The sequence below is a fragment of the Pholcus phalangioides genome, unplaced genomic scaffold (genome assembly GCF_987345545.1).
Source record: "Pholcus phalangioides strain wild (caught in Gottingen) unplaced genomic scaffold, Ppha-v1.0 ptg000022l_1, whole genome shotgun sequence".
NCBI lineage: Eukaryota > Metazoa > Arthropoda > Arachnida > Araneae > Pholcidae > Pholcus > Pholcus phalangioides.
The window spans coordinates 21,044,256-21,059,461 of record NW_028301615.1 but is presented as its reverse complement, the minus strand read 5'-3'; the positions used below and the strand labels follow the sequence as shown (position 1 = coordinate 21,059,461).

The following is a 15,206-nucleotide window of genomic DNA, read 5'->3' as shown; positions in this document are numbered from 1 at the left end:
TTTTAACGAAGTGATTCCTCCGGTCTCTTGGCTTTCGTTATAACGGGATTCAACTGTATTATGATTTTCTATGAGATAGGGAATTTAATTTTGGTTTGGTGGTATTTCCAGCCCGAAGTAGGGGAGGCTACAAACTATCATTTTGCCTGAGGGGGCCCATGTTGCTGGTTGAGACAGCCAACCGTGGGGGTCCTCGTGACCATAGGAGAGCTACATGATCACATCTAGTGCTATGATTTTTCAGATTGAATATGTAAATATGCAATTCACATTAGCTGTTGATGGGCTTCCGGAAATTTCTGACGTGGGGGGGGGGGGCGAAACACCACTTTGCCTGAGCCTCATGATGTTGAGACTGCGTATCACGGAACAACCACAACAGAACCCTCACTGAACTCCAGCTTAAGGGGAGGGATGCAGACTAAGCTTATTTATGAAAAAATTTTAATTTTGTTTACTATAAATCAGAGGCCTTCAACCTTTCAGATACGGTGGGCCAAATTGAGACTTCCAACGAATCCCGCGGGCCACCAACTCATGTAATTTAGTGACATCTTAACAGAAGGTACCAATGGGGTCCCGAGTTAAACTGGAACTTCTGAAATTATTTATTTTTTATTAATTATCAATTTTTATTAGTTCTTAAATAATTTTTTTTCGCTGATGTTGAAAAAGTTTTTGATTAATTACTGATTGAATTAATTTTATTGTGAGATCTTTTCTTTTATCTGAAACCACACGTAAAATGATTCGTTAATTATATTTATCGATAATATTCTGAACTTATTTTCCTTCTTTATATATGTTGAAATCATCTCTTTCAATACTTATGCAATTATTCTTTTATTGATTGTGAAATAATATCTCTCATTGATTTATGTTATTTTTGTCAAAAATTTTGATATTATTGGTTTCAAAAATTTTAAAATATATAACTTCTTTCATTAGTTCTCTCTCTGAATTGTCTTCAATTCTGGAATTATTTATTTCATCAATTCAGTAATTATTTATTTCATCAATTCGGTAATTATTAATTTCATCAATTCAGTAATTATTTATTTCATCAATTCAGTAACTATTTATTTCATCAATTCAGTAATTATTTGTGTCATCTCAATTATGGAATTATTTGTTTCATCAATTATGGAATTATTTGTTTCATCAATTATGGAATTATTTGTTCCATCAATTATGGAATTATTTGTTTCATCAATTATGGAATTATTTGTTTCATCAATTCTGGAATTATTTGTTTCATCAATTCTGGAATTATTTCATTAATTCTGAATTTTCATTAATTCTGGAATTATTTCATTAATTCTGAATTTTCATTAATTCTGGAATTATTTCATTAATTCTGAATTTTCATTAATTCTGAATTTTCATTAATTCTGAATTTTCATTAATTCTGGAATTACTTCTTTCATTAATTCTGGAATTATTTCTTTCATTAATTCTGGAATTATTTCTTTCATTAATTCTGGAATTATTTCTTTCATTAATTCTGAATTTTCACTAATTCTGGATTTATTTGTTTCATTAATTCTGAATTTTCACTAATTCTGGAATTATTTGTTTCATTAATTCTAAATCTTCACTAATTCTGGAATTATTTCTTTCATTTCTTCTATTTCCGGCCACATGCCACCCTGCTATAAACGAGCGAAATCCAGTGATGAGAAATTATCTCTCTTCTAAGATGATGGTGAGGGGCCCTGAATAACATAGGGGCATGTGCAAAAAAGGTTAAGAGAAACACTGCTATATATTACCGCATAATCACACCAATTTGTCTCCCACACAGTTTATCAGCCGATGACAATTCGCGCACGTCAATTGGACTATAATTAAGAAACAACCTTGATTATAAAAAAATAAATTGACGACTCCCCATTGTTACCCATTACCACTGCACATTGTTTCCTCACTCAACAGGTGTTGCATCATTACAATTAATGAGAAATGGTTGGCATAGGACGTTAACACATTGCGCGTTGTCATCAGGTGTTTAGATTGGATTTTTTTTAACCGAAAATTTACACTACTTTTATTAGTACAATAAATAGTTTACTTAAATTTTTTTTTTCCGATTGCTTTTCTTCATAAAATATTTTACTTAATGTAAATTAGATTTTATAAATAAATAACAAATAAATTTCTTTATAAGAAATACATCAACGCTTTATCAGTTGTTTTCGTGAAACAACACATCAACGGTATGTTTCATATCTCAAATTTAGCATTTTTATTCAAATTTTTTCAAAAGCCATAAATTTCGATACCTATTAATTATCTTTTATCGATAATTATGTTTTTTTTTATAATTTTAAATTGGTGAAATTAAGTGATTATGGACAATCTTCGATTCGTTTGAATGTTTTTAAAGAAATTAATAATTTTGTATTTCACTTAATCTCTCAATTTCTTAATTAATATCTTTGTATTGGTAAATGAGATAAAATTTTCACTCGGTATTTGAATCCATTTACTATTGAAGAAATTGGCAGTTTTCCACTCAATTTCAAATTTTCGGTGTCTGATACGCTAGACGTTTATTAATATTCTTGGGTAAGAATAAATTTAATTAAAATTGATTCGAATTTTTCATAAATTTCTCTTGAATTAATTCGAATTTTTTACTATACCCCTTGAATTAATTCGAATTTTTTTTTGTGATTTTCTCTTGAATGAATTCAAAATTTTTATAATTTTCTCTTGAATTAATTCGAATTTTTCATAATTCCCTCTTCAATGAATTCCAATTTTTTCATTATTTTCTCTTGAATTAATTAGAATTCTTCATGAGAGATTCTCTTGAATTCTTTTTCCTGAAAGAAATTGGAATTTTCTCAAGTATTTTTAAAATTTATCATTTCCTTTGAAAAATTATTTCCCTTTAAATAATTGCTATTTTTAAAGTTTCATAAAAAAAAAACTTCGATTATTTTTAAATTTTCCCTCAAATTTCTTGGCTACAGTTTATTCACCTAATTTTTTTTTGCAAACATCGATTTAAAATTTTTATCAGATTTATTTTTGAAAAAATTCATTTGAAATTTATATTTTACAAAAAAATTCTACAAATTTAGTCCTTTTTAACTCATTAAATTTAATTTTTTAGATAATACAAATTGAACTTATTAAATTCATACCAATTTTTTCTGTTCATTTCACATTTTCTTAAATATTTCAATTTAGAATTTATGTGTATTAAATAATTATTAATAAAAAACTTTTTTAAGACGTCGCGTACCTCTTAACATGTTAAAATATAATTAAAAATATTATTTAACCATCGATTTATTAGAAATTTTTTTCACATATTTTTGATTAAATGTGCTATCCTTTGCTGGTAGAAAATTTTACATATCTTCAATACTTAATTTTTTTTTTAATTTCAAAAAAATGCATTAAAACAGCTTGCGCGCATGATAAAATGACATGATATCAATGTAACCAAACAATATTGAAATTAAAATGAAGAAAACAGTTCATTTTCCATAAAACGAATTCAAAGATTTCAGATCCATTCATAAATATCTAATTTATAAAAGAAAATTTTTTGAATTTTTGAATTTGGAAATAAGAATGAGCTAATGCAATATCAATCTTTGAGTTAATTTTATGAAAAATGAACCATTTTCTTCATTTTAATTTCAATATTGTTTGGTTACATTGATGTCGTGTCATTTTATCATGTGCGCAAGCTGTTTTAATGTATTTTTTTTGAATTTTTTTTAAAAATTAAGTATTAAAGATATGTAAAATTTTATACCAACAAAGGATAGAATATTTAATCAAAAATATGTAAAAAAAAATTCGAATAAATCAGTGGTTAAATAGTATTTTTAATTATATTTTAACTTTTCCCCCCCACGTTAAGAGGTAACACGTGACCCCTTAAATCTTGGACTCTCGACCATGAAGTCTGTTCTCCTCTTCACTTGTATACTCGTCGTGGTATTCTCCGTTGAAGGTGAGTATGCAAATATTTCTTTAAATGTAATTAAAAAATTACATGTTATACAGTTGAACCTCTCCATAACGGACGCAATGGAACCAAAAGTTTCGTCCGCTAACTTGGAGCGTCCGTTTTCATTTATACAGGGTGTCCTGTAAGACCTAATTCGGCCTTTATCTCATTAAACCGTTAGTCGTAGAGGTATTATTTCAGTTTAAACAATGCTCAAAACGTGTTCAGAATTCACCTTGCATCAGTTTTGAATGTGGAAATATAGTGTGTCGCAAAATAATGTATTAAAAATCTAACTTTTTATACGCTCCCCCCCCCCCCCGTCCTCTAACTTCAAATTAGAAAGTTAATGTCTTTATCTCTTCTGTGTGTGTGTGGATCCCATCAAAATAAATTACACATTTGTAAGTACAATATTCGTTGAGATACGGGTATTTGATTTCAAAAATCGGAGAAAAAAGTGGGAAATAACGGCATTAACTAACGAAAAAAGCTCATTATATATGTTGTTCTTTCCCTCATTTTCAGTGTGTTTCTCAAAACTGGTACATGATGATTTCTGAACGCATGGTGAGCATTTTTCAAATTGAAATCATACCTCTAAGACGAACGGTTGATGAGATAAAAGCCGAATTAGGACTTACAGGACACCCTGTATACAGAGAAATATATTGAGGTCCTGTTTCACATACAGTACTTCAAAAGTGTCCGCATACGTGAAGTATCCGCGAACGGAGAGTGTCCGTTATGTAGATTCCACTGTGATTGGGACCAGGGCCGTCTTAAGAGCATCATGGGCCCCCCCCCCCCCGGGCTAAATGATGTTTCTAAGGCCTACCTGGAATATTCTCGAAAAATTCAAATACTTCTTGTTTTTTTAAGAGCCCCCCGGGGCCCATGCCTTGAGACGGCACTGATTGGGACGTATATAATACAGTGATTTCCATTAATTCCCATAATGGGTACTTCCCGTAAGAGCTACTCTTTGAAGTTGTTTGACAGGTGCGGTCGCACCAGCCCCAGGGTGACGCCCATTTTTGTTTCCAGTTATGGGCCATAGGGGACTCGAATCAAACGGGGGGGGGGGGAGGCCCAAAAATTATTGAAAGCTTTCACCAATTATTAAATTAGTATTTTCTTTAATTCTGATTTTTAACAGGTCCTGGAATAATTTTTGCATTAATAATAAATTTTATCGATTCTGGAATTATTTCTTTTCGTTGATTTCGAATTATCATCGAGCTCTGCCTCTGCAGCTCAGCCATTTTGTGTGCATGGTTTCGGCCGGGGGAATCGGAACTGCCTGGTATTGGGACAAGCTGTCGCATTGTGAAGAGTTGTCCCCACCTCTCCGCATGCGCATCTGTCGTCGGAAGCTATGTTGAATCTTTCAAGGTAGGCAGCGAAGGGACCACGGCCACTTATGAACAGACACAAATGCTTGACCCTCAATGTCCATTATATTCACAGTAATGCCGAGGTGAGATCTTTGATCTTCAACCGTCACACACGCACACAGTTTCCCAATGTACCTGCAGCCACCATTTCCAACCCGACTCAATTCTAGTTAGCAAACGCTGTGGAGGAGATCCGGAAATTTCACTTCTGACATTCACTCGCCCCCAATGTTTCGTCCCCGGTACATTTCACCCTCTGGCATTTCGTCTGCCCTGACCGAATGAGTGACTAATTATGTGACTGACTGTATGAGTGACCAAGTGATTGACCATATGAGGACAGTATGAGTAAGTGAGTGTGAGTGACTGTATGTATGAGTGAATGACCATATGAGTGATCAAGTGAGTAAGCGAGTGTGAGTGACTGTTGGGTGAGTGAATGACCTTATGAGTGATCAAGTGAGTCACCGAATGAGTAGGTGTGTGAACGTACTTTAATAGAATGTGAGTGGCTGTACAGACGAGTGAATGACCATATGAGTGATCACTTGAGTGATAAGTGAGAGAGTAACAAAGTGAGTGATCGCTTGACAGACAAAGTGAGTGATCATATGAGTGATCAAATTCGACCGTATGGGTGACCACATTCACTTATTCACTCATACGATCACTCATCCACTCATAGAGTCATTTACTTGGTCACTCACTTCGCCACTCACACGGTCAGAGCAGGTGAAAAGGCCGGGGCGGAATGTCAGGGGACGAAATGCCGTAAACCACTGAGAAGTGACCAAAAAAACGCATCTAGCTTCTCCAACGAAAAACTAACCTCACTTTCATCGAAAATGCATCCTACAATGGTGCTAATCGTGAGTATTAATTCGGAAATGATCGCGTTTTTCGTATTGTATTTTCATTTTTCAGGAACGTCTCTAGAATTCGCCAGCTCTCCGTCCAGGATCGTATGCTACGTCGCAACTTGGGTGAATTATCGCGATGGAGCTGGTAAATTCGTCATAGAAGACATCGATCCTTTCCTATGTACTCACGTGGTGTACGCCTTCGCCAAGCTGGCACCGAACAATGAAATAGCCGCCTACGACCCTTATCTCGACCTCAAACAGAACAACGGCCTAGGTAAGTGTTTGTGTGCTCATTGATATATCCGAGTTTTCAATCCTATATAGTCGATACTAATGTAAAACTTACATACAGTAAGTCAGAACAGTTTTGCTTGAAAATTTTCGCCCATGGGCCAAGGACAATATTTTTCGCCCTTTGAACAATATTTTATTCTCATGCCCCCCCCCCCCCCAATATTCAGTGCCCCAACTCCTCATATAGGAACGTGACCCTTTCTGCTTATTGAGCTGATTTTTTTAAAGTTAATTTCTAGTGATGGAAAATTTCAAAAACACAAAAACAAAAGTACGTTGATCTCTGGACTAAAGTTCAGTGAATTTCCCTCTTGGAGGGGGAGGGGGGTTTGTTCTATGCAGGGCCCATCTCATTAGAAATGAGTAGGACAGGGAATCAAATCCTCCGGCCCGCAGACCAAATGTCCCGCCTCTGTGGTGGTCGAGTGGTTATAGTGACGGACTCGCGGTGCGAGGATCCGGGTTCGAACCCCACAGTGGTGGTCGGCTGAAGTTGGTTTTCTGTGGTTCCCAACTTCAAGGCGCGAATGCGAGTTGATCTCCCCGTTAAAAAGTCTCGCCACAGAGAGCAACAGGCCTATAACGTTACAAATATTCAATCATTACACTTCACTCACAATTTGAAGTATAGATGGCAGCACTGAAATATCATACACAACGCTAGCTACACACTCAGACTGTTAGGGGTACACACTCACTTTGTTCCAGAACCACGAAGCTGGGCTGGAAGAGATCTCGGCAACGGGATAAGTCCGGTGGCAGAGACCCTGGCATTCATTCATTAAGACCAAATGTCCCGCCAACCGGCCCTCGAAAGGTGTTCCAAAGGTTCAACCCCTGAAAGGTTTTAATATCGAAAAGTATCAGCAATGAAAGACTCTTACCATGTTTTCCTCATAAAAATACGAGAAACCGGGATCCATACGGGACATCGCCAATTGCTGCAAAAAATTGGGAAAGATTAGAAAAGTAGCCAACTATATCGCATAATTGCTGGAAAATTGCCAATGGCGGGAAAAAGAGAGCTACTGCGAGTCGAAGTTGGTTAAACCTAAGGCGACTAAAGTGAAACCTGATCATAAGCGTACGCAGAATTTTCTCAAGGGGAGTTTTTCTTCTCTCAGGGGGCGGGGGGGGTTCAATTTTTTTTCTTCTCAATGAAGGTTTTTTTACGTTTCGTTCTGCAAAATAACACTATAATCTTGGCTTGAGGGGGGTTAGAACCCCAACCCCCCATCCCTCCTTGCGTACGCCAATGAACCTGATTACCAAAAAAAATATATGTTTAATAGTAACATATATAATAAACAACCCACGTTTCACTCACGAGTTGAATGGTTTACTATCCGGATACAATTAGGGTCACCGATTTGGGAATTCTCACTGACGAGCGGCTTAGGTGAACTGATATTATACAGCATTTCTGAATATTCCTCAGCGGTGGTCGGAAAATCGAACAGAATGCCCAGTTTCATTCTGAAAAAGGTTTCTTCGCGTTTTTCTTAAGTCATTCTTCCGTATTTCTGAGGCTTAGTTCGTCCTGGACTGGAGCATGCCGTAGGGTTTTGGAAACCATACCTGCAGAGAGGCATAGACTTGACTGAAGGGGTGCACAGAAGAGCTACGCATGCTCATGTTGGCCCTCGACGCTTGAGCTATGAAGACAAACTCAATTTCTTGAATATGTTTACACAGTGGAAGAACGCACGCGGGTGTAGGGAGGGATATCATCGAAGTGTTTAAAATATTCAACGGGATGGACCATGGGTCATCGTCAATTAACTGCTTCGACAAGGGGACAACTCCAGGTTGTATGGTATCGCAGGGAGTTTTCTCTAATAGGGTTGTTAAAGTTGCTGTTGGCCATCGGGGGTTGGAACGAAGGTTCCGTCAAGTATTCCAACATGGCCACCAGCGGAGGGAAAACATTCGTCTCAAGCTGCGTGAAGTACTTGAGGAGACAATGGCTTCGATGGACTCAGCGTCGAGTTGGCGTATCCTTCTAATAGAGGTGGATCACCCGCCGATAAGGCCAGCTTTGTCAGCCTCCCCTTTGTGGGGCCATGGGGAACGGTACACCAAAATAACTTTAGTGCCGAAGGCATTCATGTTGGTTAATCCGGCCCAGACCCTAGGTCGAAGGCCGAAAAAATTGTATTCGATTGGATAATTATTAGGGCTTTCTAAAGTATAGTGGCGCTATCTGTTGTGAACAGAAATAAATGAGTCGATAACTAAGGCGGCACAAGCGTGCGCTGGGCCGCAACTAGACGCTTTGTCGGGCAGGGCAAGCACGCATTTTGTCTCCCCATCGTAATGTTGAAGGAGAAGTTAAAGGGTGGAATTTGTGCCTCTTCTGATCCGGCACCCGGGTCACCAGACCCCCTTTCCCCCCCCCCTCCCCTCCCCCCAGTTGCGGCCCTGAGCGTGCGTCCTCGTTTTGGAGTATCCTAATATGGTTACCATAGATATAATCACGTGATTAGATTTTTTTCATTTTTGCATATGAAATAAATTGCTATTCATTTTTTCAAGATTTTTTTTTTCTATTTTATAATTTTTCATTGAACTTTAATTTGATGGGGGAATAAATATGGCCCTGGGGGGGGGGGGGGGTTATGTGATGTGGCCTACCCTCCTCAAACCTAATTTTGTAAAAATGAACTAAGCGGCACATTTACAGATCGCCTATGGGTCTCGTGGCACTTAAATGACCCGGGACACAGTTCCAGAACACTTAAGCGATCCGTGATACATTTAGAGATCACTTGAGTGATATGTGAACTAGTTTTTGAGCACTTAAGTGGCCCCCGGTGCGGTTCTACATCACTCAAGTTACCCGCGACACATTCTCAGATTATTTAAGTGATCCGCGGCATATAATTACGGATCACTTGAGTGATGCACAGTTCCAAAGCACTTAAGCGGCCCGGACACATTTCCAGATCACTTGGATCCTCGAAACATTTAGAGATCACTGAAGTGGCTCTGTAAGGCACTTATCAATAGGGGGGGGGGGAGGGGGGTGTTACTTCAAGTGCCCACAAACTATCGAAAGGTTTTTCTCGTTTTTGGCGCACCGAGTAAGATGCTCTTTAAAATATTTAATATTTTCATAAAGGGTGGTTGATGACGTAATCATTGTCCAACCCCCCCCCCCGTCATCAAAAGTCAGCAAGTCGGATACACCCAATACCTTCTAGAGCAGAAGGTATCTACCGGCCTGCTCTAGAAGGTATTGAGACGCCTTCATATAAGTGTATTAAGGAGTTCTAACACCTCCCAGCCATTGATGATGACGTAATACTTGAACGGCCCCTTATGAAATATAGATGGCAGCACTGAAAATCAGACAAAACACTAGATACTCACTCAGAGTGTTAGGGATCATTCAAGTATTACGTCAGCATCGGGGTGGGGGGGGGGTGAAGGAGAAGGGGTTTCGGATTTGCTGACTTTTGGTGACCCACCCCTTTCTAAAGATATGAAATATTCTAAGCTGCTGACGAAATTTTGACAGGGGGGGGGGGGGGGTCAGTGTTTTGATGACTTTTGCTGACAAGGGGGGGGGGATCAAAAATGGCAGAAAATCTGCTAACGTAATACTTGAATGGCCCCTTAGGTACACACACTTACACTTCCGGCACAACTCCCTAGGTAGTAAATTGCTCATGGCGATAGACCTCGGTTGTGCTCTGTTTGAAAGAAAGAATGGTAAGGCCTCAGAAAAATCTCTTGGCCAGGAAGCCCAAGCCCATGGTGTTCTAAAGACGGCCCTGACACGTGTTTATACGGCCCTAAACACATATACGTTATTCCTCGCATGACTTGATACCCTAATTAATAAATGAAATGGGCGTGTCGAGAACAAATAATGACATATGACCAGCAATTAATATGCAACGGAAATATAATAATAATCAAAGTAATCTATAACATACTCTCGAAATCTCGTGCACACTTTAGAATAGTGGGAACGGCTGTAACTGCTCTTCTCAGAGAGTTGCCGGATCCTTAAATTTCCAGCTAAAATTATTTTCAAAAGAAACCGAAAAGGAGTCCGAAATATTCGAACTTGTGCTGCCAGCTAGGTAAGAACGCACGAACTACAGTTTCACGGTAATATAACCTACAAAAAAAGCAGTGGCATTTTTCTTTTTATCAAAACTCTCGCCTCAGGGGAGCTCGTGTAAGACTTTTTCTTAGACGGGGGTCCCCACTCCCTTGAAATGGTCATTTTTATCCAAAATGCGTGTACATTTTTTGTGGGAGCCCCCCCATTTGGCTCGGGGACTGCCCAGGTTGAGTTATGGACTTGCTTTACTATCTACTTGCTCATTTGCACTTGGTAATTCTGAGTTGACTCAATGATTGCTTTTTCCTGCTAGCATGTCTAGCACTGCCAGTCACGATTATGTGAGTAATACGTGCAGCAACTGACATAATCATACGTCCCCTTTTCCACCTGATCTGGAATTCTTAAGGATTCTTTCCTTTTGTCAGTATAGTGGCGTCATCTGTTGAGGAAATTATGTAAGTGACGATGACAAGGGTGCTCAAACAGGCGTCCTCCTTTCTCAGACTTTTCATACCTGATAATTGAAGTGACCATACGTCCCGTATTTACCGGGACAGTCCCGGTTTTTTCTGGTTTTTTGGGCGTCCCGACTTTTTAGCAAAAGTGTCCCGGTTTTTCCCGGTTTTTACACGAAGCTTACTTGAATTTTTTTCTTCATTGAAGACAAAGAATGAAATTATTTTACCACTCATAAATTATGTTATGATAATTACAACTACATATGGGATATTAATCTCCCTCATTTGTCTTGGTGAATGTTTTATTTCTTGGAATTCATTTAAATCCATAGCAATTTGCAGTAATGTTTTATTTCCCTCTTTACTTATTTCCCCAATATTTAGCAACTTTGTTTACTTTTGGCGTTATTTTTGGCGATAATTAACGATGTCCCGTATTTTCCCGTATTTGGAGTCTTGATTTCCCGTATTTCCTCCGACGAAATATGGTCAGCCTACTGATAACCCTACTATAGTTCCTCGAGAAAAATGCGGCACATATTGGGGATTCAAAATACCGGACATTGGGGGGATAGGAGGTCAAAAATGACTAAAAAGTTGCTTACGTAATACTTAAATGGCCCATTATTTACATTTTCCGATGGGCTTGAAATCCTGACAATCAATCATTATTATATTCACATGAACAGTTTTGTCACTGCGTTACGCAATGACAAAACCCGTATATACCGGGTGACTCGAACTGTTACGCCGTCCGCCAATAGCGGGTTTTTTTTGTTTTTTTTTTGCCTTGTAGCATTTGCCGCGAATTCACAATGGCACTAACAATTTTAAAAGGGAATTAAAATTAATTTAATATTCGAGAGTACTTTAAGAAATTCATTTTTAAAAATATTGTTGGTGCTGCTACGTGCTACCTACTTTCAAAATCAGAAGTGCCTTATATGGTGATGGCGAAAAGCTCAGGTATAAAAAACTAAATTCTTCATTCAGCTACGCTCCTTATAAACAAAGCTTATAAACTGACCTGAAAGATCAAAATTCCAGTTCAGTAATTTTTTCAAGACCCAAGGAGACATCCAAAACATAGGTCCTCCACACAAGCAGACGACAGGTAAGATCGTAAAAAGTGAATTTTTCCACACTGCACTATATAGTAAGTAATGTGCTGCCATCTAATGTCAAATTTAAAAGGGACTCATGTGGTGAAGATGAAGTTCAAAGTGAAAAAAACTATATTCTTTATTCCGCTCAGTTCCTTATAAACAAAGCTCGTGAACTGAACTGGAAAATTGAACTATAAGTTCGGTAATTTTATTAGAGCATACGGAGACGTTCAAATCAAAGAGCCTCTTAATGAGCAGACGACAGAGAAGAAGTCGGTTCCCTACAAGCTAAAGCTCACAAACAGAACTGGAAGTTCGAACTTCCAGTTCGGTTATTTTTTAAGGACACAAGGAGAAGTCCAAAACAAGTAACCTGGAGAGAAGCAGACGACATTACTGGTCGGACTTATTACTAGAGGGAGCATCCAGCCACCGCGACTGCAGCGACATCAAATGCAAGGAAATGACGTGACCCGGTAAAAACAAACTTCCCGCCTGGCAATTTTTCCAAAGAAATGTACAGTTCGGTCGCTAAATATTAGGTTTTAAAGATTTAAAAAAAGGATAAAGAACTCATCTAAAGGTGAATCATTTCTTTCATCATTTCTTGAATTTTCCTTCATTAATTCTGAAATTTTCCTTCATTAATTCTGAAATTTTCCTTCATTAATTCTGAAATTTTTCTTTATTAATTAAGGAATTATCCTTCATTATTTTCTGAATATTCTTTCTTTCATTAATGCTGAAATTACTTCTTTCATTGATTCTGAAATTATATCTCATGAATTCTGGAATTGTCTCTTTCATTAATTTTGGAATTGTCTCTTTCCTTCATTCTGGAATTATCTTTCATTAATTTCATATCTTTCATTAATTCATAACCACTCGACTGCCGCCTGGCAGTCGAGTGGTTAGGGAACTAGCTTCTCACTGTGCAGGTTTGGGTTCGGGCATGGATGTTTACTAACACTAACAAATTCCCTGGACGGATCATGCTGATCCCTTGGGAATACGTGAGGATCACGTTATTATTAATTTTATTATTATCGCTTTCATTATTTCTTTTACTAATTTTTGAATTCATTCGTATAATCGTAATAGTCATATAATCGTAATTTATGAGTTGGGAAGATGATCTTAATACTTGATTTCAGTAACATGATTTCGAACAAAAAATTCAAGTTGGCTTCGCTGAAAATACGTAGAAAAAACGGGACATTAAAAAAAAGTCGGAATGCCGAAATTACAAGAAAATACAGGAATAGTCGGAAAAGACTGGAATGGCCGGAAAATACATGATATATGGTCACCCAACTTAAGAGGAGAAGTATATTCTTGCATTTTTTGCTAGGGGACCATACGACTCGTCACCATCTGAATTGTTGCCATTCCGACTTCTTTTTGAAAATGTCCCACTATTTCCTGTATTTCCCACGGAGCACGCGAAACAAGCACACAATTCAAACAACATAAATACGTTAAGGCCAAGCATATACAACACGTTCCAGCACGTACCGATTCGATAGATATGTGTTCGAAGAGCATGTACGGTTGAGTAGTAGTATGAATTGAGTAGTAATATGCACTCAGACTCATAGGTTACACACAGACACAGTTACACTTCCGGCACAACTCACTAGCTAGTAAATCGCTCATAGATGGTGATAGACCTGAGTTGTGCTCGGTTTAAAAAAACAAAAGTAGTTCGAATTGTCTCGCCACAGAGAGTAACAGGGTTTGGTTTCTGAGGTTCCAAACTTCGAGGCGCGAATGCGAGCCGATCTCCCCGTTAACAAGTCTCGCCACAGAGAACAACAGGCCTACAAACGGTACAAATATTCAATCATTACACTTTACTCACTTCACTTCGGAAATATAGATGGCAGCACTGAAAAAAAATCAGACACACAACACTATATACGCATTGGGGCTGTCAGGAACACACACACTGACAATTCCGGCACAACTCAATCGGTGGTAGACCGGAGTTGTACTCTATTTGAAAGAAAGAAATAGTATGAAATAGTATAAAAATTAATGTAGTGCGATTTGTATTAAAGTTAGAGGGGAACTATAATCCTGGTTAACACTCATTTTTTTGTTCGATATTGTGCTCACTGTGTGAGACCGTGCGGCACCGATGCATCTCACGCACGATCACGCATGCGTGAACAAAAGGGAAAATTCTCTTCATTTCGCAAAATCAGCGTATTAGCGTCATCTGCTGTTAAACTAAGACACTAGTTTCTGAAAATCTATGCATATCTTGCAAAGATGTTAACCTATTTTTTTTTTTTAAATTTATGTCCTAAGTGGTTATTTTGATAAAATTTAACATAATTATTGAAAATTATAAAGAATTTTGGTAGTCAAATATCGGTTGAAAAGTAATTTTTCAATGATCATTCGAGCATGCGTACTAACGTCCATCTCAACGCAGATTTAATTTCGATAATCACGCCTTTTTTGGCAGTTTCGGTTTCACTAGAGTGAATACGGTTTCATCTACTGTTGGTTATGGACGATACTTTCTGGTTTTAAGTGAATAGGAGTAATATTTTTTTTCTTATTTTATATATTCTGAAAAACAAATTGTCATTTTTTTAATATATACTTATCATTTCAACAACATTTAAGAAAGCTGGGCTCGCTCACAACAGAACCGGATACAATAAAGCATCGGTTAATATGTCTTTTTTTTTCTTCTTCCGGAGCGTTCGTTACATGAAAATTTCAGATAATTATAAATGCTGAACTAAATTAGTTTCATTTTTAGCATGAAAAAAATACATTTTCGACGATATTTTCTGATTTTACACGTATAAATATTTTAGTGATATCTTTTTACACTCTCTATCATTTCTTTTTATCCGAGAAAAAGCAATTCCTCAACCATTAACAGAATTCTTGATTATTTTGATAAATCGCGCTCACTTACAAAATCATGGGATACAGTGAAATATCAGATAATGCGATGTTTTTCTTGTCCTCGTGAGCGAGAAAAGGTGAAACAACGTTCAAAAATTTCATGCCCGTT

The 15,206-nt window shown here is 37.4% G+C and overlaps 3 protein-coding genes across 6 annotated transcripts in view; 2 read left to right on the top strand and 1 right to left on the bottom strand.

Moving 5' to 3' along the window:
* Positions 1 to 10,567, bottom strand: part of LOC149069986 (trans-1,2-dihydrobenzene-1,2-diol dehydrogenase-like) — a 39,224-nt gene extending 28,657 nt beyond the window's left edge. The window contains exons 1-2 of one of the 4 annotated variants that reach the window (XM_089249396.1): positions 10,469 to 10,543; positions 7,412 to 7,468 (exon numbers count right to left, since the gene is read on the bottom strand). The gene's annotated coding sequence lies outside the window, so the exon portion shown is untranslated. Of the gene's footprint in view, positions 1 to 7,411; positions 7,469 to 10,468 lie in introns of all 4 variants that reach the window. The other 3 variants (XM_089249394.1, XM_089249395.1, XM_089249397.1) reach the window with 3 other exon arrangements.
* On the top strand, positions 3,922 to 8,533 carry LOC149069987 (acidic mammalian chitinase-like). Its single transcript, XM_089250081.1, has 3 exons — positions 3,922 to 3,976; positions 6,295 to 6,507; positions 8,370 to 8,533. The coding sequence occupies exons 1-3, from the start codon at positions 3,922 to 3,924 to the stop codon at positions 8,531 to 8,533; spliced, it is 432 nt and encodes a 143-aa protein (XP_089106207.1).
* The window catches only part of LOC149069985 (serine/threonine-protein phosphatase CPPED1-like), a 25,711-nt gene continuing 16,799 nt past the window's right edge, over positions 6,295 to 15,206 (top strand). The window contains exon 1 of the mRNA XM_089249402.1: positions 6,295 to 6,507. The gene's annotated coding sequence lies outside the window, so the exon portion shown is untranslated. The remainder of the gene's footprint in view (positions 6,508 to 15,206) is intronic.